At 37.9% G+C, this 22,194-nt stretch overlaps 1 protein-coding gene across 2 annotated transcripts; it reads right to left on the reverse strand.

Annotated features, from left to right (window-relative positions):
* Positions 1 to 209: 209 nt before the first annotated feature.
* Positions 210 to 21,341, reverse strand: LOC121449210 (zinc finger protein 420-like). 2 transcript variants are annotated; one of them, XM_041653496.1, is made up of 5 exons: positions 21,202 to 21,341; positions 19,514 to 19,679; positions 8,329 to 8,437; positions 4,520 to 4,646; positions 210 to 3,641 (listed from the first exon to the last, which is right to left on the reverse strand). In XM_041653496.1, the coding sequence occupies exons 3-5, from the start codon at positions 8,356 to 8,358 to the stop codon at positions 1,501 to 1,503; spliced, it is 2,298 nt and encodes a 765-aa protein (XP_041509430.1). In that variant the 5' UTR covers positions 8,359 to 8,437; positions 19,514 to 19,679; positions 21,202 to 21,341; the 3' UTR covers positions 210 to 1,500. The 2 variants fall into 2 exon arrangements, with proteins under 2 accessions (XP_041509430.1, XP_041509431.1); XM_041653497.1 differs by lacking the exons at positions 8,329 to 8,437; positions 19,514 to 19,679; positions 21,202 to 21,341 and adding an exon at positions 5,209 to 5,368.
* Positions 21,342 to 22,194: the final 853 nt, after the last annotated feature.

Here is a 22,194-nt window from a genome sequence, read left to right on the forward strand (position 1 = left end):
TGGGCTAAATATTTCACCATCTTTTTCAGTACTTCAGAATGCTCTCCCAGCACACCCTTGGGGATTTCTGAGCAGTATATGAGCATAGGCATCTTTTCTTGCTTATAGGTCATTTTTTTTAAAAGTTTTGTAGTCTCTTGATATTTGTATAGACGAATTCACACATGGAATTAAACTGAATATATGTCTTTTTTAAAGTACTTTTCTTGAGTTTTATTACATGTTGAATTTTCTGGTATGTCTGCAATATTGGCATTGTATAAAGAATTTAACAAATGGAATTTGATTCATTCATTGAGGCTCATAGAGTGGAATTTCAAGGTAAAATGGGATGTGATGATAGCAAAATTGTGTTCAGTATTTACCCATGGACAGCAATGTACTGAGGGTTATTGGAGACTGACTGACTTGTGGAGTCTATACATGAGTTAATGATCATGCATAATAAGCATAGCCCAGTTTGGATGATGTCCTTCAATAACACAGGCTTGCACTAATATTTTCATTTGTCCCATTGCAGACCACTCACTGTCCTTCATGAATGCAAGGGAGAGTTGTCTTCTTTGTTGGGCTCCCTAATCCTCAACATTCTGTCGGTGTTCAGCCCCTTTCTGTGGGACTATGTACTATCATAATAGTAAGCCTGGAGCAGTGAGGACAAACAATCTGCCCTACTTTAGTTGACCCAAATGCTTTCTCTCCAATATTTATTTTCTGGTATACAAGTTTGGAGGAACAATTAAGAGTTACAGCACATGCTGTAGGAGAGACTTTTCCAGGGAAGATATAACATTCATATGCACCCACTCAGCCAAAATGGGAACTGACAACAGAACCAAGTATGCTTGCCACTGAAATCCATCTAGTTGAACCAATGGTTTTAATGGTATTACTTACATAAATACAAGAATGGAGTTGTTTACAAGAACAAAAGCGAATCGAAGACAGTGGCCATCATGAAATACCAAACCAGCACAAAACACAGCTTATGAACACTGGACACCCAGAGAATACTACACACCTGTAGGCATATCTACATGTATTGTATCTTACTGGCTCAATAATTCTATACAGCAAGACCGGTATATGGAATTAAACAGTGATTCCTGACAGTTTCAGGGACATCTGGAAACTAGTTTGAGTTTTTATTTACCATCTTAATCATCTTCTCTACAGTCTCCAGAAAACTGACAAACAACAGCACATTCTTCAGGCTTCTCCATTTTGTATTTGTATGAATTATTTGACAGTGAGAAAGTAAAACATTTTAATGAAAAATTTCCTACATTAGTCACATTTGAAGAATTTTTCTGAAATAAGTCTAGATTTTGTTTCCTAAGATTCGAACATTCCTCAAAGGCTTTCACACATTTCTCATGTACATAATAATTCCCTAGTGTGGATGCTGTAGTGGTCCATAAGGACAGAGTTTGGATAAAGCATATGCCATATTACTTAGTATAGAATGTGTGTCTTCACTATGTATTTCTTGATGTTTTCTTAGACCTGAGAGACAGGTAAAGAGTTTGTTATATACATTGCATTTATAAGGTTTCTCTCCTGTATCAATTCTTTGATGAGTTCTAAGGTGGGCTTCCTGGATAAGGGATTGGCCAAATTCACTGCATTGCTAAAATTTCTTCCAGTATGAATTTTCTGATGTTTTCTAAGAACTGAGCCACCAGCAAAACACTTGTCACATTCACTACATTTGTAAGGTTTCTCCCCTGTATGAAGCCTCTGATGTGTTCTAAGATGGTCTTTCTGGATGAAGCATTTGTCACAGTAACTACATTTGTATGGTTTCTCTCCTGTATGGATTTTCTGATGTGTTCTAAGATTGGCTTTCTGGATGAAGCATTTATCACATTCACTGCATTTGTAAGGCTTCTCTCCTGTGTGGATTCTCTGGTGTCTTCTAAGGTGGGCTTTCCGGATAAAACATTTGTCACATTCGTTGCATTTGTAAGGTTTTTCTCCAGTATGACATTTCTGATGCTTCCTAAGATCTGAGCCAACGGTAAAGGATTTTCCACATTCGCTACATTTGTATGGTTTTTCTCCTGTATGAATTCTCTGATGAGTTCTAAGATTGGCTTTCTGGATAAAGCATTTCTCACACTCACTACATTTGTAAGGCTTCTCTCCTGAATGAATTCTCTGGTGTCTTCTAAGGTTGGCTTTCCGGATAAAGCATTTGTCACAGTCACTACATTTGTAAGGCTTCTCTCCAGTATGAATTTTCTGATGTGTTCGAAGATCTGAGCCAACGGTAAAGGATTTCTCACATTCAGCGCATTTGTAAGGCTTCTCTCCTGTATGAATTCTCTGATGTTTTTTAAGCTTGGCTTTCTGGATAAAGCATTTGTCACACTCACTGCATTTGTATGGTTTCTCTCCAGTATGAATTTTCTGATGCATTCTAAGATCTGAGCCCACGGTAAAGGATTTCTCACATTCACTACATTTGTAAGGTTTCTCCCCTGTATGAGTCTTCTGATGTCTTCTAAGGTGGGCTTGCTGGATAAAGCATTTGTGACACTCACTGCATTTGTAAGGTTTCTCTCCCGTGTGAATTCTTTGATGTATTCTAAGAGATGAGCCAACAGTAAAGGATTTCCCACATTCACTACATTTGTAAGTTTTTTCTCCTGTATGAGTTTTTTGATGTGTTTTAAGCTGGGATTTCTGGATAAAGCATTTGTCACATTCACCACATATATAAGATTTCTCTCCTGTATGAATTCTTTGATGTCTTTGAAGACCCGAGGAGGTGGAAAGGGATTTACCACATTCATTACATCTGTAAAGTTTCTTTCCACTGTGGGTTCTGTAATGGTATTCAAGGTGTGACACTGTATAGAAGGACTTACTACATTGTTTACATTCATAAGGCCTCTCTCCTCCATGAATATTCTGATGTTTTTTAAGACCTAAGTAGCAGATGAAGGGTTTTCTACAATCATTACATTTGTAAGTCTCTTCTCCAGTATGCTGTCCCAATGAATGATAAAAGCACTTACCACATTCTGTACATTTGTAGGATTTCTCTCCATAATGGATTTTGTAATGTACTTTGTGGTGTGACAAATAGAGAAAGGACTTACTACATTCTGTAAACTTGTAGTGTTTCTCTCCAGGATGAGGTCTCTGATGTCTACGGAGGCTCAAATAGGTCCTGAAACATTTCCCACATTTCCTGCATTGGTATGGTTTTTCTCCCCTATGGATTTGTTTCACCTTTAGTTTATGTTTAGCGTTAAAAACTTCATCATACTCTGTATTTTTGTGTTCTTTCTTTCCAGTCTGGATTCGTTTATATTGGCTAATGATAGGGCACAAATTTAAACACTCTCCATAATCTTTATATTTACATTGTTCTTCTGCGGTGATCCCACTTTTATATCCCTCGGGGTTTGATGACTCATTGGAGGCATCACTCTGGTTACCACTTCTGTACTCCTTGCAGTTTTCCGTAGTATCACTTGTGTTATTAGGCACAACTTGGGAGGATTTATGAATCATTTTGCCAAGCTTATAACATTTGTAAGAATTCTCTTGGGTATTCACATATTGATGGACAATATGCTTTGAACCTTGATCCAAGGCTTTCTCGTATTTACCACATACGCAATGGTTCTCTGGAAAATTAGTACAATTAGGGGTTAATAAGGATTGGAGCTCGATTAAACACATTCAATGAGTGAGGCATCCTTCAGTTATCTAAGACGAATGAATTGGCAATTCTTAGGAACAGAACTCTCACCAGATACCTTTTACATTTCAATATCATTAAATAAATACACAGAAGAACCTGCACCCTGATCACCATCAAACTACAAGGATCAATAATAGCCTTCTCATTGTTACCTAATCTGCATGCCTTGCAGGTTGAACAAAACAGTGATAGGGCAATGACGTACTTTGAAAAGGAGCTCTTCCACTGATCATATGGAGAATGCATCCCTTTTTGGTTGCTGTTTATTTTTGAAAGAGTCACACTGTGTGGCCTTCATCAGCTAGGAACTCATTATGTAATCCAGGCTGACCTGGAACTCATCAGACCCACTTGTTTCAGCCTCCCTAGCAATGGGATTAAAATCATACAGTGCCAGGACTAGAGACCATATCTCAAAAAAAATTAAAAAAAGAACAAAACTAACCACATGCACACCACCAACAGCTCTTTCTCTCTTCAAAAATGCCTCCATTCTTTTAAAAATCAGAAATAGGTGAATAGCTTAATTCAAAAGTAAAATCAAAATATTCCAACTGAATACTCAATTATCTGTGAACACTGAACTTAGGGTTAAAAATCATATGACACTGTTGGAAAGATTATATATTATATAGTTTTGGTTATTTTTGCTGAGAAGACTAAAAATATGAAGCTATGTTTATTATTATTAGAAATTTCCTACTTTCTAGCAGTCTCCAGATAAGCCAGAGAGTTTATACAACTACAAAGTAGGTAAATACAAAGGATGAGTGAAGAGTTCTACAAGTAATGCATGCTTACCTATAAAAACTAGATTGCTGTAATTCTCCCACATTACATCCATGTAAAGAGCCCTTTGAGAAGAGTCTAGGCATTCCCACTCCTCCTGGGAAAAGTCCACAGACACATTGCTGAATGTCAACAGACTCTGCAAAGGAAAATTACACATTTACCATGTGCTATTTGACAATATGCTTTCCTGGGTAAAAAGAGACCGAAGAAATTAGAGACACTTTCATGATATAAATGAGGCAGGGCATTATTCAAAGACAAAAGTTTTTTAACAATGCTGTAGAGAAACCCTATCTTGAAAAACAAAAAAACAAAACAAAAAACAAACAACAAAAAAACCAATGCAGATGAACTCTCATATACATAATAAAAACTTCCCTTTATAAGTCAGAAATGGAAACCTGTCCATTGCAATCTCTCTGCAGAATTTCTACATATGAAAAACATAGCTTCAGGGGAAGGAACATATAGGGTAGGACAGCCTTTTTCCTCCAAAAGAAGAGAGCAATGTAATTAAGAAGGACATTCATTTATGTTTGAAAATTTATGTCCTAAGTATAGAGCCAGATCAATATGTCTAGAAAATTCTTCCTAATATATTTCACATGATACAATATAGAGGTGGAGAAAGACTGCTTAAACATTGTGTGAAAATTAAAACAAAAAACCAAGAAAATACTTATCTTTTGAGAACTTACCATTGAGCATTGTTATCAAAGGCAGGATATGATCAGGACCTCTCCTGAGACAATTAGTTTTCAGATGTCAACACACCCATAGTTGTATCATCACTGTTTGATATCAAATATGAAAGAAAGTATCCACTAAACTGCAATCTGCATGTCCTCTCAGAAAAATCAGTTTTATCGCAAACATAAGCCTCATATTTATTCTGCCATCTGTGTTCTCTAGGGTGCTGAAATATTTACTACTAGAATTCAAGACTCTGAGTCTCTTCTATTTCTACTTTTCCTAAAATTGCTCAGTGAAGGAAGCCAAAAGGTCCATGTGTTTCTAGGGCTACTTTCATAACATGGTTCTAGAAACCTTGTCATCCCTGAAATTCAACCTATGTGGCACATGAGACCTTCTTCCTCCTACTATATAAGGACAAAAGTCCACCTCAACTGGGCATCAATTCTTTGCTCATCATTTACAATGGAATCTCTTTTAGAGATCTTAAGTCCATGATAAAAACAAAGGTCCTCACAGTATTGTGGGAGGATACATTGAGGACAAGGCTGTGCTAGGTAGGTGACAAAATTTAAAGGTTTAATCTGAATTCTCGAAAAAGAAAAGGAAGAAAGAAATCAGAAGAAATAAAACTTTACCAGAGGCAGGGAATTTAAGTCTTGCATGGATCCGATTAAAAAACAATTTTTGCTCTTGTCTTGTTTCTCTTGCCTCCTCTTATCTTTACTCCAACATGGTCTTTCACTCTTTTTGCTCTGCCCCTACCCCAATGAATCTCTTGCACTAACTGTTGTGTGTGGTGTATTTGCCATACATTGGCAGGGCCAATGAAAGACAACCACTTCACTTTTTATTCTTTCATTGGTGCCAAGACTTAATAGGCTCATCCTACCTGTTCACTCCACCCATAAGAGAACTGCTCGCTTGCTTCCACCTGCAACAGATCTGTTTTCTTGTTCAACGATGGCTTTGTCCTCCATTCAAAACCGACAATTAGGTCTCTTGTGGAGCTACCTGTCCTGCCCATTCTCCTGGATATGCGGCATCATTTCTTATGCACAGTCCTCACCTTCTCACTTTTCTCGAAGTCCTACCAGGTAACTGTGTCTCTCTTGGGCTAGGAGTCCTTGGCCCTGTTCTTGTGTGACGATGTACTGCCAGCCTGAGCCTACTGTGTTCTGTCCTTCTCTGAGTACCGGGGATGCCTGAGGCTCTCAAGATTTGGACTTCTCTCTGCAGCATCCTTGGGAACTGTCACACACCTCTTTACTTCCATTGGCATGTCCTTGGGAGACCCTGTGACCACTCCTTTCAAATCAAATTTGGCTTTAAACTTACAACAAAAGGCCTCTCCCACCAAAACAGTTACTGTAATGTTCTGTATCTTTAAGAGACAAGCCACCCCCATTCCCTTCCTGCTTGTAGCCTTAGTCTCTCTCTTTTCTCTCCATCTCCCTCTCCCTCTCAGACAGGCAGCTCTCCCCCTCCTCTCCTCCCTTTTTCCCTTCCCCTCCATAACCCACCTAATAAATATCTAACCTCACTCTGCATGGTGTGCCTATCCGTTTGTCGTTTGTCACTGCCGGGGATAAGCCACCTTTGGAGACCTCCCACTGATTTCATGCACAGTCCTTGCCTAAGACTGGCTGCTCCTGGGACCCACTGTCTGCCGCTGCTGGGATTCCGCAGCAAGCTGCTAGGGACATGCAGCATGTGTTGCCCATGGCCGCATGTCCCCTGCGTGTCTCCCTGCCCAGGACCAACCACAGCTCAGGGACCTGCAGGTGCCCCTGCCTGAGGCTGGGGGCTCTCAGGGCCCACTACCACCACTTGGGGACCTGCAGCAATCTTTAATAATCATTACAGTTACATCATCACCTGTCACCAGGTGCCTTTCCGCTATCAGCTATATGACATACGCACCCTTTAAAAGTGCCCACCAGAGCATAGCTTGCTCTCCTGTCTCATTTCTGTTATCTCCTCTTTTCTCTCTTGCCACCTCTTGTCCCCATTCCAACAAGTCTTTCACATTTTCGCTTCATCCCTCCCGTAATAAACCTCTTGCATAAACTCTGTTGCATGTTGTGTGTTTCCTTAGTGGCCTATCTTGGCGGATCCCACCAAAAAGTATTCATTTTGCTTTCTTTTTTTTAAAAATGTATCCTTTCATTTTTACCTATATATCTTTAAAAATAAGTAAAATTTTGTTTGGGTTTGCCTATAGTTTTAAATTATGCATAACATCCCGACTGTTTTTGCAATAATAGCTTTTTTTTTTTAAACTTTAAAAAACGGTCATGTTTGTGATTATGTATGGTCCTCATAGGTTTTATCAGATGTCACTTTTCTGCCTTCTAATGCTCCATACCGCTGATCTCCCTAAAGGCATTGTTTGTGTCATCCCAGACTGCCCTGCTGTTGCTGTCTCTCTCTACACAGCTTAATGGCTGCAGCCTTGGCTCAGGGAACCTCTCTCCCTCATTCCCAGGCTTTGCTGAGATCCTGATCTTCAGGACACAGGCTCTGTCTTCCTGAAGGGTTGAATGTGGCAGCCTGGAGATATGAGCTCTTAATGGGGTGAAACCTGACTTTGGAGAAATAGAAGTAAAAAGGAAGCAGTCAGACACATTCTTCAGTTCTGGTTAATTACAATTTCTTCCCCGAGGGAGATTTTTCTATCTTTCCAGTGTCTCCAATGGGGAGCATGGAGGAAGCCCTGAGTATGATAAGTCCTGAGTGGGTGTGTGCTGTAGTCCTTGAGTTGGCATGTCAAGGACCAATGTCTCAGCCCTGTGGGAGTGTCAAAGCTCATAGGAATGGCAAAGCCTTCCTTGGATCTCAGTATGAATGTGGACAGTTTGTGCAGAAAATGCCCACCATAGCTTTCTCTCTATAATGTACAGCTTTCCTCCTGGGATGCATGGCTTTCCTCCTGGGATATTTACTACTGGAAGACGTTCCTCAGAGAAACAGCTCCTCCTGAGATGAGGCAAACTTGCCTCCTTATCCAGCTGTGTGTAATAAACACACTGAGCTTCCAGGGCTGCTGTTGCTTGTCCAGTAGAGGGCCCACACCATCCAAAAACAAAAAACTATTTTCAAAGAAATGTGGACATGACACTGACCTGTGGAGCATCTACAGGAGAACCATCCATTTCTTTTTCTGTTGCTCTTCTCAGTCTTAGGAACAAAGACTGGCACTCTTCTTGACAATTCACATCAAGGTGTCAAAAGCTGAAATGAAGACAATCCTGTTACAAATAGTGCTAAACAACATAAGGGAACCCCAAAGTGAAAAAGATACCAGAGGTTTTATCAACATTCTTACTGACAGGAAAGCATGGAAGGATATATTTAGAGTGATGAAAGAAAACAGCTGGATCTTATCACTACACCCAGAAATGTTGGCTCTTAAAATCCATGGAGAAGGAAGTTCACTTGAAGAAAGTTGCAAAATATCACAGGTCATGCACTCAAACAACACTAAAGATCATAATTGGAGGTAACCTATATATATAAAAATCAGAGAAATTGTCCATTACATCACAGGTAATAAAGACATTTTACACAAAGAATAGAATAGAGAAGAACTGGGTGTAAGATATGAAACCCAACTCAAAAAAAAAAAAAAACCCCAGCAAACCATTATTTCTAACTGGAGGAAAGAAAAATATACCAGTAATTTTAGCAACCAGAATATTATTTAAAAGATCATATCAGAAATAAAAACCCTGTACTATGAAAATCTCAACAGAACTGGGACTGTCAAGATTTTGTGATGAAGTCCTATAGAAAGCTGAGCAGAATTGTAGATGATTAAATAAGTCTGCTGCCAAAGCAGTAACTCAGAATCAATCCCTTACTTTCTCATCAATTATTTATCATTCTTTCCTTCCTCTTTATCTCCAGCTAGAAATATACGTCAACAAGGTAATGGTATTACAGAAATTCATTCATGCATAAGTTTATGCAACAATCTGTAACTCCTTATTTACAAGAAATTATAGACATAATGATGGAAATGACCCATGTTAAAGAACTCACTAATAAAGAGCCTATAGAAATCATTGTGTCGCTGGGTGGTGGTGGCACACGCCTTTAATCCCAGCACCTAGCCTATCCCACATCCCTAGAGGGTAGCATAAAAACACGGTCAATATAGTCAGAGCAATATGTCTTTACTAGAACACAGCTATCCTACAAACAGGCCCTCAATATCCCAACATAGCAGAAGCACAAGAAAAAAGATCTTAAAGCCATCTGTATGAAGATGATGGAGGTACTTAAGTGGACATGATTAAATCCCTTAAAGAAATCCAGGAAAATACAAACAGTGTAAGGAAATAATTAGAACTCTTCAAGACTTGAAAATGGAAACAGAATCAAACAAAATACAGACTGAGGAAATTCTGAAAATAATAAACAAACTAGGAATTCAAAAAGAACTACAGAGGAAAACTTCATGAAAAGAATATAAGGGCTGGAGAATTTACATCAGTCAAAATGTGTTTTTTTTTTTTTTTCGAGACAGGGTTTCTCTGTAGCTTTGTAGCCTGTCCTGGAACTAGCTCTTGTAGACCAGGCTGGCCTCGAACTCCCAGAGATCCGCCTGCCTCTGCCTCCCGAGTGCTGGGATTAAAGGTGTGTGCCACCACCACCCGGCCCATCAGTCAAAATGTTAAATCTAAAAAAACTCCTGAAAGGAAACATCTAGGAAATCTGCAACACGATGAAAAGATGAAACCTATGAAAATCAGGGATAGAGAAAGAGACGAAATGCTGCTTTTATGTTTTCAATATAATCATAGAACATAAGGTTCCTATCCTAAAGAAGGAAATGCTTACAAAAGAACAAGCATACAGAACAACAAATACATTGGGCCATAAAAGAAAGACCCCGTGTCACACAAAACCCAAAACATTAAGCATACAGATCAACAAAAGACTATTGAAAGCTGCAGGAGAACAAGGTCAAATAACATCTAAAGGCAGACCTACTAGAATTACACCAGACTTCTCAATGGAAACTCTAAAACCCAGAAGGTCATGGACAGATGTATTGCAAACCCTAAGAGACCAGAGTTGCCACTCCAGACTACTTTACCCAGCAAAACTTTCAATCAATATCAAAGGAAAAAATAATATCTTCTACCGTAAAGACAAATTTAAACACCATCTATAAACAATAGATAAAACCAGCCCTACAGAAGGTACTAGAATGAAAACGTTAACCTAAAGAGGTAAACCATACCCATAAAAATACAGGGAATAAACTCAGACCAGCCAAAGGAAGGGAAACACACACACACACATACACACACACACACACACACAGTCACACTGACACACAGCTCACCACTACCACCATCAACAAATTAACTGAAATAAAAAACCAGTGATCATTGATATCTCTCAATTCCATAATAAAAAGACACAGACTAAAAGAATGGATTCAAAATAGCACCCGTCCCTCTTCTGCATTCAAGAAACACATCATAACATCAAGCATAGTCACTACATTAGGGTAAAGGGTCAGAAAAAAGTATTCCAATCAAATAGGCTCAATAAAACAAGCTGATATAGCAATTTCAATAGGTTCCAAAACAGATTTCAAACCAAAATTAATGAAAAGGGGAAACACACTACAAACTCTCCAAAGGAAAAATTCACTAAGATGACATGTCAGTTCTTGATATGTACCAAACACAAGGGCACCCAAGTTTGTAAAATAAGTACTTTTATAGCTTAAACCTTGTACTGACCCTCAAACAATAATAGTGGAAGACTTAAATATCCACTCTCACCAATGGACAGGTCATCCAGACAAAAACTAAAGAGAGATGCTGGACCTAATAGACATAATAAACCAAATGGTCCTAACAAATATTTACAGAACATTTCATCCAAACACAAAACAATATACCTTCTTCTCTGAAACTTATGGAACTTTCTACAAAATTTGACCACATTTTCCAACACAAAACAAGTCTCAACAAATACAAGAAAACTGAACTAATTCCTACATGCCATTAGACCACCACTGGATATCAACAACAGAAGCAACAGTATCAAAAAAAACAGTATCAAAATAAGAAATGAAAAAGGGACGATGTAACAACAGACACCCAGGGAAGACAGAGAATCATAACAGCATACTTTAAAAACCTGCACTCCATCAAATTAGAAAATATAAAAGAAATGAAGTTTCTTGACTCATACCAAGATCAGACTAGCAATTTAAACAGACCTATACCCCCTAGTGAAATAGAAGTAACCATTAAAATTCTCAGAAAAAAAAAAGGCCCAATACTAGATGGTTATAGAGCATAATTCTAACAAAACTTTAAAAAAATGTCAATGCCAATACTCCATAAATTATTCCATAAAAATTAAACAAAGAGAACATTTTGCAATTCATTTTATAATGCCACAGTCACTCTGATACCAAAACCACATAAAAAGGTAGCAAACAAAAAGAATAAAAGACGAATTTCCAATTTCCCTTATGAACATGTATGCAAAAATAATAAATATTTGCACATTAAATCCAAGAACACATTAAAAAGATCAACTACCATGATCATGTTAACTTCATTCTAGAGATGTAGAGATGGTTCATTATATGAAAATCAATAAATGTAATTTACCGTATAAATATGCTGAAAAAAAAGCACATGACCATTTCATTAGATGCAGAAAATGCTGGTTACAAAATTTAACACCCCTTCATGATACAAGTCCTCTAGAGATTAAGGATACAAGGGACATATCTAAACATAACAAAGACAGATTATAACAAGCCTTTGGCCAACATCTACCGAAAAAGTTTCAAGAGAAACTCGATGCAATTCCACTAAAATCAGAAACAAGGCAAGGTTGTTCACTCTTTCTGTATCTACTCAGTATAGTACTTGAAGTTTTAGCCAGAGCAATAAGACAACTGAAGGAGATCAGGAGGATAAAAATTGAAAGGGAAGAAATAAAGTATCTTTATTTGCAGATAAGTCAACATAAAAATTCCACCAGGAAATGTCTACAGCTGATGCACACTTTCAACAAAGTAGCTGGATACAAGATTAACTCACAAAAATAAGTAACTCTTTTATATATAAATAATAAAGGGACTGATAGGGAAATCAGGGAAACAACTTTTACAATAGCCTCAAATAATGCAAAATACCTTGGGTTAACTCTAATCGAACAAGTGAAAGACTTACTATAAAAACTTTGAATCTTTAAAGAAAGAAATTGAAGGACATATAAAAATATGGAAAGATTACATTATTAGGATTAACATTGTAAGAATGGCCATCTGCCCTAATGTAATCTCCAGATTCAATGGAACCCACATTAAAATATTAGCAAAATTCTTCAGAGACACTGAAAGGAAAATTCTTAGCTTCATATGGAAAAATGAAAAACCTAGAATAGCTAAAACAATCCTGAACAATAAATGATCTGCTGTGCCTCACCATTCCCAATTTCAAGTTTTACTACAGAGCCAGTTATAAGAACTGTATGGTATTAGCATAAAAACAGACATATTGATTAATGGAATGGGATTGAATACCCAGAGATAAATTCATACACCTATGGACACCTAATTATTGATAAAGCTGCCAGAAATACACACTGGAAAAAAAAAAAAAGAAAACATTTTCAACAAATGGTGCTGGTCAAATTAGATACCCATATGTAAAAGAATGCAAATAGATCAATATTTATCACATGTATAAAATTCAAGTCTAAATGGATCAAAGACATAAAACTAGACACACTGAACCTGATATAAGAGAAAGCAAGGGAATGCAAATATAAACCACATGTTTCTCAAATTTCCTTGGAAGTCAGATGAGGTTAAGCCAGAAATGCAATAAATAAAAACTAGATTATTTGAAAGTTATCACCTAAAAATATTTTTGGTATAGCCTGAGAATCTGTGACATCAGGTTGTCTACAAAAGTTAGTAAAAAGTTGAACTTTCCAGCAAGTTCTTCTTCCATGAAACTATTATGCTTTGATATTATACATTTTTGTTTCATTTACATTATCTGCTAAATATATATTATCAAACTTAGATGGCAAAAATCAAGTGTTTTCTCTGTCAGGGTTTTCTGTAATATTTCTCAGGTACTTCTGAATAACCTGTTGTCTAATAGAAGAGTCTTCTTAAGCTCAAATCTAAAAGTGTTCTAAATTTTAAGGATGTCAAATCTTAAATAAAGCCATAGGTTTAAATTTTTAAAAGTTAGTGACCACAGACAACTGTTAATGTAATATGGTTTGTTTATTTTTTAGTTTTATACTTGCCCTTGGTCTGATAAATGATCAGATTCTGGCAAGGGAGGTAAAGAAGGCTCATGAGAGTCGATCTTCTACTAACAGCATGATTTAACACAGTATAAAGATATTATTTTATACAGCACTTGTAGGAGGGAGTTGCTTGTTCGTCCCGGCCTCCTAGCTAGCTTAGACTCGAAATAATCACACAGAAACTGTATCAGTTAAATCACTGCTTGGTCCAATAGCTCTAGCTTCTTATTGGCTAACTCCTACTTCTTAGTTTAACCCATCTCCATTAATCTGTGTATCACCATGAGGTCAAGACCTCCCAGCAAAGTTTCAGCACGTCTACCTCTGGCCACAGATCCACAGCATCTCCTAGACTCCACCCTTCCTTCTCCCAGCATTCAGTCCAGTCCTCCCCACCTACCTACGTTCTGCCCTATCAACAGGCCAAGGCAGTTTCTTTATTCATTAATGGTATTCACAGCATACAGAGGGGACTCCCACATCAGGCACTCCAAGCTTCTAGTTCATAATTAGTAACAAATGGACACCATCTTGACATCTGAAACTACAGTCGTTTGTGTCTGTGCCTTTCTCTGGTGTCAAATATAGAGATCAGAGCTAGAGTGCATAATGACCCTCCCTAACTAGTCAGCTACAAAGCACATCCCCAGGCCTGGCATGGAGCTCTGGTGACTCCAGGAAAATACCACTGTAACTCATCTGGAACCTGACTTAGTGAAACAGCTCTTTACATACTATGCTACACTTAGCTTATTTAACTTTAAATTTAAAACAAAATTTTTTTCACTTTAAAGGATAATTTTTTTTTCTGCTGCCCAAAAATATTTTGCTGTAAAAGAGACATGGGCCACAGTATATGTTAAATGAAAAGTTCTAGCAACTAATCAACAGAAAGGACCACTTGTTCTAACACTGAGGTGAGGTTATGCTTATGTCCTTCCTGAAAATGAACAAAGTCCCTGATGACTCCAGACCTATTACATCTCACCAGGACATCCAGAGGCCACCAGAAGAATAAAACATCTCAAAGTAGATGACAAATCCATCCAGAGGAGAAACCCCAAGAGGGAAATTAAACTGATAACTTGAGAGATATCAGGATTCTTCAAGGTGAGACTTCAGGAAAATAACAAGGATACTATAAAACTGACCCCAAAGTGATACTGCTATGTATTACATGTTAATGATCACCTTGCCAATGCAGAATCCAAGTGTCTTTTGGCTGGGGGGCGGGGGGAAGGTTTAAGTCACACTTGCGATAGGAGAAAGTATGACACTGTTTTGCTACACTAAGGATTGTTCATGAAGGTTTATGTGCGCTAGGACATATTATACCCATTTTGCTCAGTAACTCTTTGCAATTGATCAACAGAATTAAGAGAGCTTTTTCCTGAAAATTGTGATGGTTTCTTACATCTATTGAATGCTGCAATGGTTGTAGCCATAACAGCAATTTTATGCCTATCCCAGGAATCCTTACTGGAATACAAAGAGAATTCTCAAAATGGCTTGCACAATTAGTAAAACTACTAATATTATAGCAAAAATATTAGCAGAAGTTAGTCTAGAGATGGATGAATTGAGAATCACAGTTTTATGATATAGAGCTACTATAGACTATTTGTTGCTCAAGTATAATCTTGGTTGTCAACAGCTACCTGGCATGCTTTGTTTTAATGTGTCAGATTGTTTTCATACTATTGATGGTCAATTTAATGATTTATAGAATGAGATAGACAAAATCTCTCAAATGACTTTTAAATGGCCATCATGGTTAAGATGGCTTTCCCCTGTCCTTGGTCATCTGTTATCTATTTTTATAATTCTCTTATGCTTACCCATATTAATGAGACTAAATATAAGGGAATTCACACCCTTGGCCTCTATTACTGTCAGTGTCTTTTCTTTTAAAAAAAAAAAATTAGAAGGGAGGAGATACTGGAAGCAAAACAGTCCTTGTGCCAAATCCCTAGGAAAAACAGGAAAGTAAATCACACAGGGTTGTCTCCTCAAAGAAGGAAATGAATACCCGTTTCACACCTAGAAGGCTGGGAGTGGATGCTATTAATGACCTGATGTCCTTTGCTACCTATAGAGCTAGACCTCATCCAAATACCCAGAATGCTAATCCCAGACTTCCCTTCCTAGAAATGTTTTTTGGCCATGTTTCTTAGTCAATAGAACCCATCCTTACAGTAGATGTCACTTGTATTTTATGGGCTTCTGACCTCTATGCTAACTATATGATCTGGATGACCGACACACCAGATCCTTTCTTAGGTCCTTAAATTTATATATGTAACCCATCTCTAGAATCCACCTTTTGGGAAGAAGTGAGATGTACTTTGAGTTGAGTTTTTGAAATAATTATGCATCTTTGTGCACCGGGGATTGAATTACAGTAAGAAACATTTTCCTAAACTATACTATGTTTAAATAGGCTTACAGTAAATCACTTGGTAGCAGAGTCTCCAGATGCTTGAATCAGCACTGAGTAAGTCAGGCTGAACCAAGTTTTCCTGCTTACCTCCCAGTTTGTTTCACTGACAGCTGTGATGTGTGCAGGAAATCCCACACTCCAGTGCTCAGGAAGTTCTTAATAACTCAAGCTGACACAATATTTACTGTGTCAACTGAAATCCTTCAGTCTTTGGATACTACAATTTCTTCTGTAAAATCAACTTGATGGTCCATATAAAACTAGGACTGTATGACATATTTCTATATTCCTGGTTTATTTAACTATGCTATCTTATGCTAATCCTGTGTCACAATGTAAACCTTAATTCTGCATGTCTAGATAATGGTTTTTGAGTTTACATAATTATGACATACACAGATACACATATATTATGTTTATTTTATATTAATGTCATCTCCTGCAATTGTCTTGATAGTTAATGAGCATTTCCATGATTTCTTATATTTTTGGTTGTGAGCCTAGCCTTTAACGGCTGAGCCATCCCTCCAGGCCATATTCATGATTTCTTATGAAAGAATTTTAGGATAAGTACGGAGAGCAGATGCCACTTATCATTAACTTAATTCCTAACTGATAATACCTGGTCATGGGGCAGATGCATTCTATGTTTCTTCCCCATGATTTCAGAGGAATTGCTTTAATGTTTTACATAATCTGTTCAAATTTCATAAATGATCAAATGCAAGCAACAGTCAAGAGAATGTTCAAAGGTCAAACTAAATAAAATAACTCCAATAGATCTGTAGCCACCAATTGCAGGCATTTGTAAACCCTTTGAGGAATGTAAAAGACACTCAATAAATAAAATAACTCTAATACATCCGTAGCCACCAATCGCAGGCCTTTGTAAACCCTTTGAGGGATGTAAAAGACACTCAATGAGCTAAGCTAGAAGAATGAGGTGAGGTAATTCACAGTATCGAATCAGTTAAGGCAATGCAAGGATAACAAACTCTAGCTAGAAGAATGAGGTTAGTAATTCACAGTATCGAAACAGATAAGGCAATGCAAGGACAATAAACTCTAGCTAGAAGCATGAGGTTAGGTAATTCACAGTATCGAATCAGTTAAGGCAATGCAAAGATAACAAACTCTAGCTAGAAGAATGAGGTTAGTAATTCACAGTATCGAAACAGATAAGGCAATGCAAGGACAACAAACTCTAGCTAGAAGAATGAGGTGAGGTAATTCATAGTATCAAAACAGTTAAGGCAATGCAAGGACAACAAACTCTAGCTAGAAGAATGAGGTGAGGTAATTCATAGTATCAAAACAGTTAAGGCAATGCAAGGACAACAAACTCTAGCTAGAAGAATGAGGTGAGGTAATTCACAGTATCAAAACATGCAAGGACAACAAACTAGCTAGAAGGCTACAATGTGAGGAAATAGAGAAATTCTCAACTTTCATGAAGGAAAGAGACATTTCTCAACTGTTGATGAAATTACTTTGACCAACAAAAAGCAGGAAGCAGTTTGGAGAGAACAGTGCCTAAATTCATACTGTTTATAAATGTTTGTTTACATTTAAAGGTGGATGTGATATAGAGATGAGGACTTTGCATTGTTATGGATCTTGGTTTATTGCTACAAATTTAAAGTCAATTTTGTTATATGTATATTTCTGCTCTTTGTGATTATGATACTGTGTTTGTGCAGCTCATTTAAATATGTAATGTATAATTAAGAAATAAAGTTAATAGATACTCATCTATAACAGTCAAGCTTGTAGTTATGTTACTTTGGTTTTCTAGATGTACAAAGCTATATTTCAGTGTTACAGTATGGAGTGTTGAGGAAAGTCATGTACAAATAAATCAGAATTAAAGGAGAAAAGGATGAGTTCCTAGAAACAAGTTAGACATAGGGATATAGTTTCTGGACAGCACAACAAATTAACAAGACACAAGAGCAATAAGCAACAAACAGGATTGAATGCAATTAAAATCTTGTATGGAAATGATAATAATTAAATTATGAAGTACAGTCTACAGAATGGAGAAACTTGTTAGCAAGCTTTTCATAGTATAACACATAAACACACAGATTTTTATCAAGAATTAAAAAACATAAAATAGGGGCTGGAGAGATGGCTCAGTGGTTAAGAGCATTGCCTGCTCTTCCAAAGGTCCTGAGTTCAATTCCCAGCAACCACATGGTGGCTTACAACCATCTGTAATAAGGTCTGGTGCCCTCTTCTGGACTATTGTATACATAATAAATAAATATTAAAAAAAACACAAAATAAATAAATAATACTACAATCAAGAAGCAAAAAAAAAGTGCACGTTCAAAGTAATTTTAACAGCCAAAATGTACATAATACATGCTCCACACTTTTAGTCATGAAACTTTTACTTCAAATATAAGGATACAAAATGCTATGAGTGAAGGAAGATTTTTAATAGATATGCTGTGATGAGGGCTGGTTATAATTGTAGTAGGTAAAATAAAAAGCCATATCTACTATAAAAAAATTTAACAAATGATCAAGTGGTCCATTTGCGAGGAAGCTATGTGATCAATATGAATATATTTCACAAATGTTTCCAAGTACACGAAGCCATCAATGACAGAACTATAGGAAGCAAATAACCTCCTTGCAATGCAGGGAGGTTTCAACATCCTTCATTCAGTGATGCTGGAAATCTGACAGGACGTTAGTGAGAAAGATAACTTCAAACCTAGTAAAGATCAATCTCTATAAAGTGTCTTCTTCAATAACTTGCACTGCTGACATCAATAGAATATAGAAACAAAAGAATACATAAAAGACACGGGAACACTGACTCACTAGTAGTATGTTCACACTCAAACATGGGAAGAAATGTAAAAGAATGCATGTATTCTGTAAAGATTCTAAGTTAATTTAGGCACTTTTCATACGAAGAGAGAAATTATGAGAAACCACAAAGACTTCAAAAACTATAAGGTAAGGATCAAATCCAGAGATGACTTTAAAATATATAAAAATTATAGGAATGCAATCTCTTCAGAGTTGACATGAAGACAGATGACAGGAAACATCAACAGAAAGCGCAGTAAGAGTTAAATACTTTGAAGGACATTAAACAAATCTTAACAAAATCCTGCTGGCATTATTTTAAGGAATGAAGAAAATAACTCTAAGACACAGAATCTGAAGGAATTAGAAAATGTTTCAAAAAATGAGAACAGGAAAAACCAAGAGGCATCAATGGTTCTAACTAAACATTATATTCAAATTATAGTAATGAAAACATTTACAATTGGTATGAAGGCATGATCAGCAATGTGAATGAAAGAGGGACAGCATCAGTCATATGTAAAATCAAATAAAATTTTATCTGCTATTGAATCTTTCAAAGAGTCTTTGAATACCTACAATGGGATAATCCCGAGGTTATCCTCAGTGGAATTATCTAGAATCAGATTGAATGAAACAGAATGTGGCAAAGCCAACTTCCAGTTCTTTTTCTACTGTCACTCGAGTCCCCTCCCCATTCCTTCACCTCCTCCTCAGTGACTCCTGCATACCTGGATCCTTTGCCACTGTCTCCTCTCTCTACTCCACCCAGGGCTCTTTGTTCTAATTGAAAGGTGTGCAGGACTGGTTGAGCAGTGGGAGACCTGCATAAGGGAAAGCGATTCTTCAAAAAGCACCTGGAACTTTCCATGGAACAAACATGAAAGATGCTGACACCTGCAAAAGGAGAGAGAATACCAGGTAGAATGTCTTTCTCTGAGGATTTCACTTTACTCTCTGAGAGGCGAGACTCATTCACACACAGCTCCCATACATGCAGAGCAGTTTTCCCAGGAACCCTGAGCAGGAGAAAGGAGACTGCAAAAAAAACCAATTTTCACCCACAGAAACCAGACTCTTGTGTTTCTTCAAAAGGAGACCTCTGTATAGAGCCTTGTGAGCAGGGTCTAGGCATTCCCACTCCTCCTGCAAGAAAGAAGTCTGCAGTCACAGCTCAGAATGTCAACAAACTGTGAAATAAAAAACAACTATTTAGTCACATTTGCATGGACAGAGTGCTTTTCTTGAATCATGGGGGCCATTTTTCTGATCTAAGTGAGTGAGCATAAATATTCAAAAAATGCTTTCTACCTTTGTTTTCACCTGTATTGAGTTTTCTAACTATAAAATAGTGTGGGCTGATAGTAACTCACAACATCCACAGAGGGCTTGCTTATAACATTAATATCTAAGCATATGAAGATACATTTGTGGATGCTGCATGTACATCAGAGAGTGCATACCTTTCAGATGTTAAATTAGTAGGGGTTAAAGTTTGCCTCGTAAAAGTTAATGTTCACAATCATTATTGCAGAACTTGATAAAGTATTGTTATGAGTAGCCCACCAGAGATTAGCACTCAAACAGTTTGTAGCCAACACAAAACAGACTCGATTTATTCCAGTCATCTGAGACCATACCCAAGTGTTTAGGGTCCTAGGAGAGGCTCCAAGTATCCAGAACACGGGATTTTTAAGGGCAGAGACCTAGGTGTAGGTGTCTTGCTTGGCAGTTACAGGGGAACTTCTGCAGTATCCGCAGTTTGAAGCAAGCAGTTTTTAACAGGAGCTAAGATAGGACGTTACTCTCCCTAAGGAGCTAGGCTGAAAGGTCATCTGGAGAAGGTTCTCCACAGTTTTAACAAAGGCTAAATCAGAAAGGTTAGGACATCCTGACCTTTGGTTCCTCGGAGAGAGTTGGGTAGTTTTCCATGGGATTCTCCATCAAGGAAATCAAATTCTAGTTAACCCTGGAAACAGCTTCATCAAGAATACAAGATGGAAGAACCTCTGCTCTGTCTTAATCCTGTCACAAGTGTATTTTCTGATTCAACCAAACCTGCACTGGTTCCTATGTGACTAAAATCTACAAAGCTCTCTGGGTGCCTAGTCCTAGGGAATGCATGCATGAATTTAAATTTCAAGAGCTTTGTAACTGCTACAATATTAGCAAAGAGAACCCTGTCTGGTAGGCAGCATATAATGCATACGCTCTACCAGGTTATTTTATGAAAATATTCTCACAACAATAAGATAAATTAAAAAAATCAGGATGAGTCCTAGTTCATAGGATCCCAAACTTCCAGACAATGGTTAAGATTTCCACAACACAAGTGTGAGAGTGGCGTCCTTTAAGAGCAGCCTCAGCGAGCACAACCCTGCTCGGTTCTCGCAGTTCCCAGCCCCGCAGCTCCTCTGACCTGGGAGGTTCCAGCGCCGCCGGGCTGCGGTTCCCCCACTCCGCTGCTGACAGGTGACTTTCCTAGGACACCCCACGTGGCACCTGTGGCTACCGTGAATTTTCAGGCTCGCCTACAGAAGCCAGTGTCCTCCGCCCCGGAATCGGGAGCATGGAACTGCCAGATCCCACAGTGAATGGTGGATTTTCCTGTCACTCTGGCACGGCTCCTTGGAGCGCCTCCCTGGCCCCGCCCACTACACACCGGTTCCGGTTACGTGGTTCCTCTACGTCCGCGTACGCAGACACTTTCTCTTTCTTAATTAGTTTCCCAAATCCATCCAAGTTTTTTTCCTTTTACCATCCCTCATCTGATCAGGCGAACGTCCCCACCCGCGAAAACCCTCCCCACTCACTCCGTCTCAGGCCGTCTTCCACACAGCTCCAGCTGTCAGGCTGCCCTGGACCCGCTCTGCACAGCCTCCCCTCATGCTTGCTGCCGTCCTAGAGCAGATCTGGATCTAGGAGGACGCTGCACTCAATTGTCTGACCCTGTGGTCTGACCCCTTCAGATACAAGTTTCCCGCCTAGATTCTCATCTTGGAATAATAGCCTCCTAGGTTAAGAAGGCACAGCAAGAGACAATCAGCACCCTAAATTCTTATTATCAAGTCCTATTCCAGAACAAATTAAAGACAAAATGTCTTTTGACTCAAATCTCAAACCATAGCTCTGCCCCTTAAGGAAAGCACTTTGAATGATATCCAAGATACATAACTCAAAAAACCAGAATCGTGTTTAAGGAGGTCAAAGCACGTAAGTGAGCTCAAGGAGGTTAAGTATAAAATTAGTTATGGGCAAGAAAACGAAGCAAATACCTGAAGGAAATGAAGACAATGCAGGATTTGAAAGCCAAATTCAATAAATAGTTAGAAACAACATCGAAAAACTCAATTGAAATGAAACAGGAAATAGAAAAGGCAGTAAGCCTAATAATAAAATAAATCACGTAGGA

Source organism: Microtus oregoni, unplaced genomic scaffold (assembly GCF_018167655.1).
Source record: "Microtus oregoni isolate MIOR12 unplaced genomic scaffold, Mior012 000006F_ref0000085, whole genome shotgun sequence".
Taxonomy (NCBI): Eukaryota; Metazoa; Chordata; class Mammalia; order Rodentia; family Cricetidae; genus Microtus; species Microtus oregoni.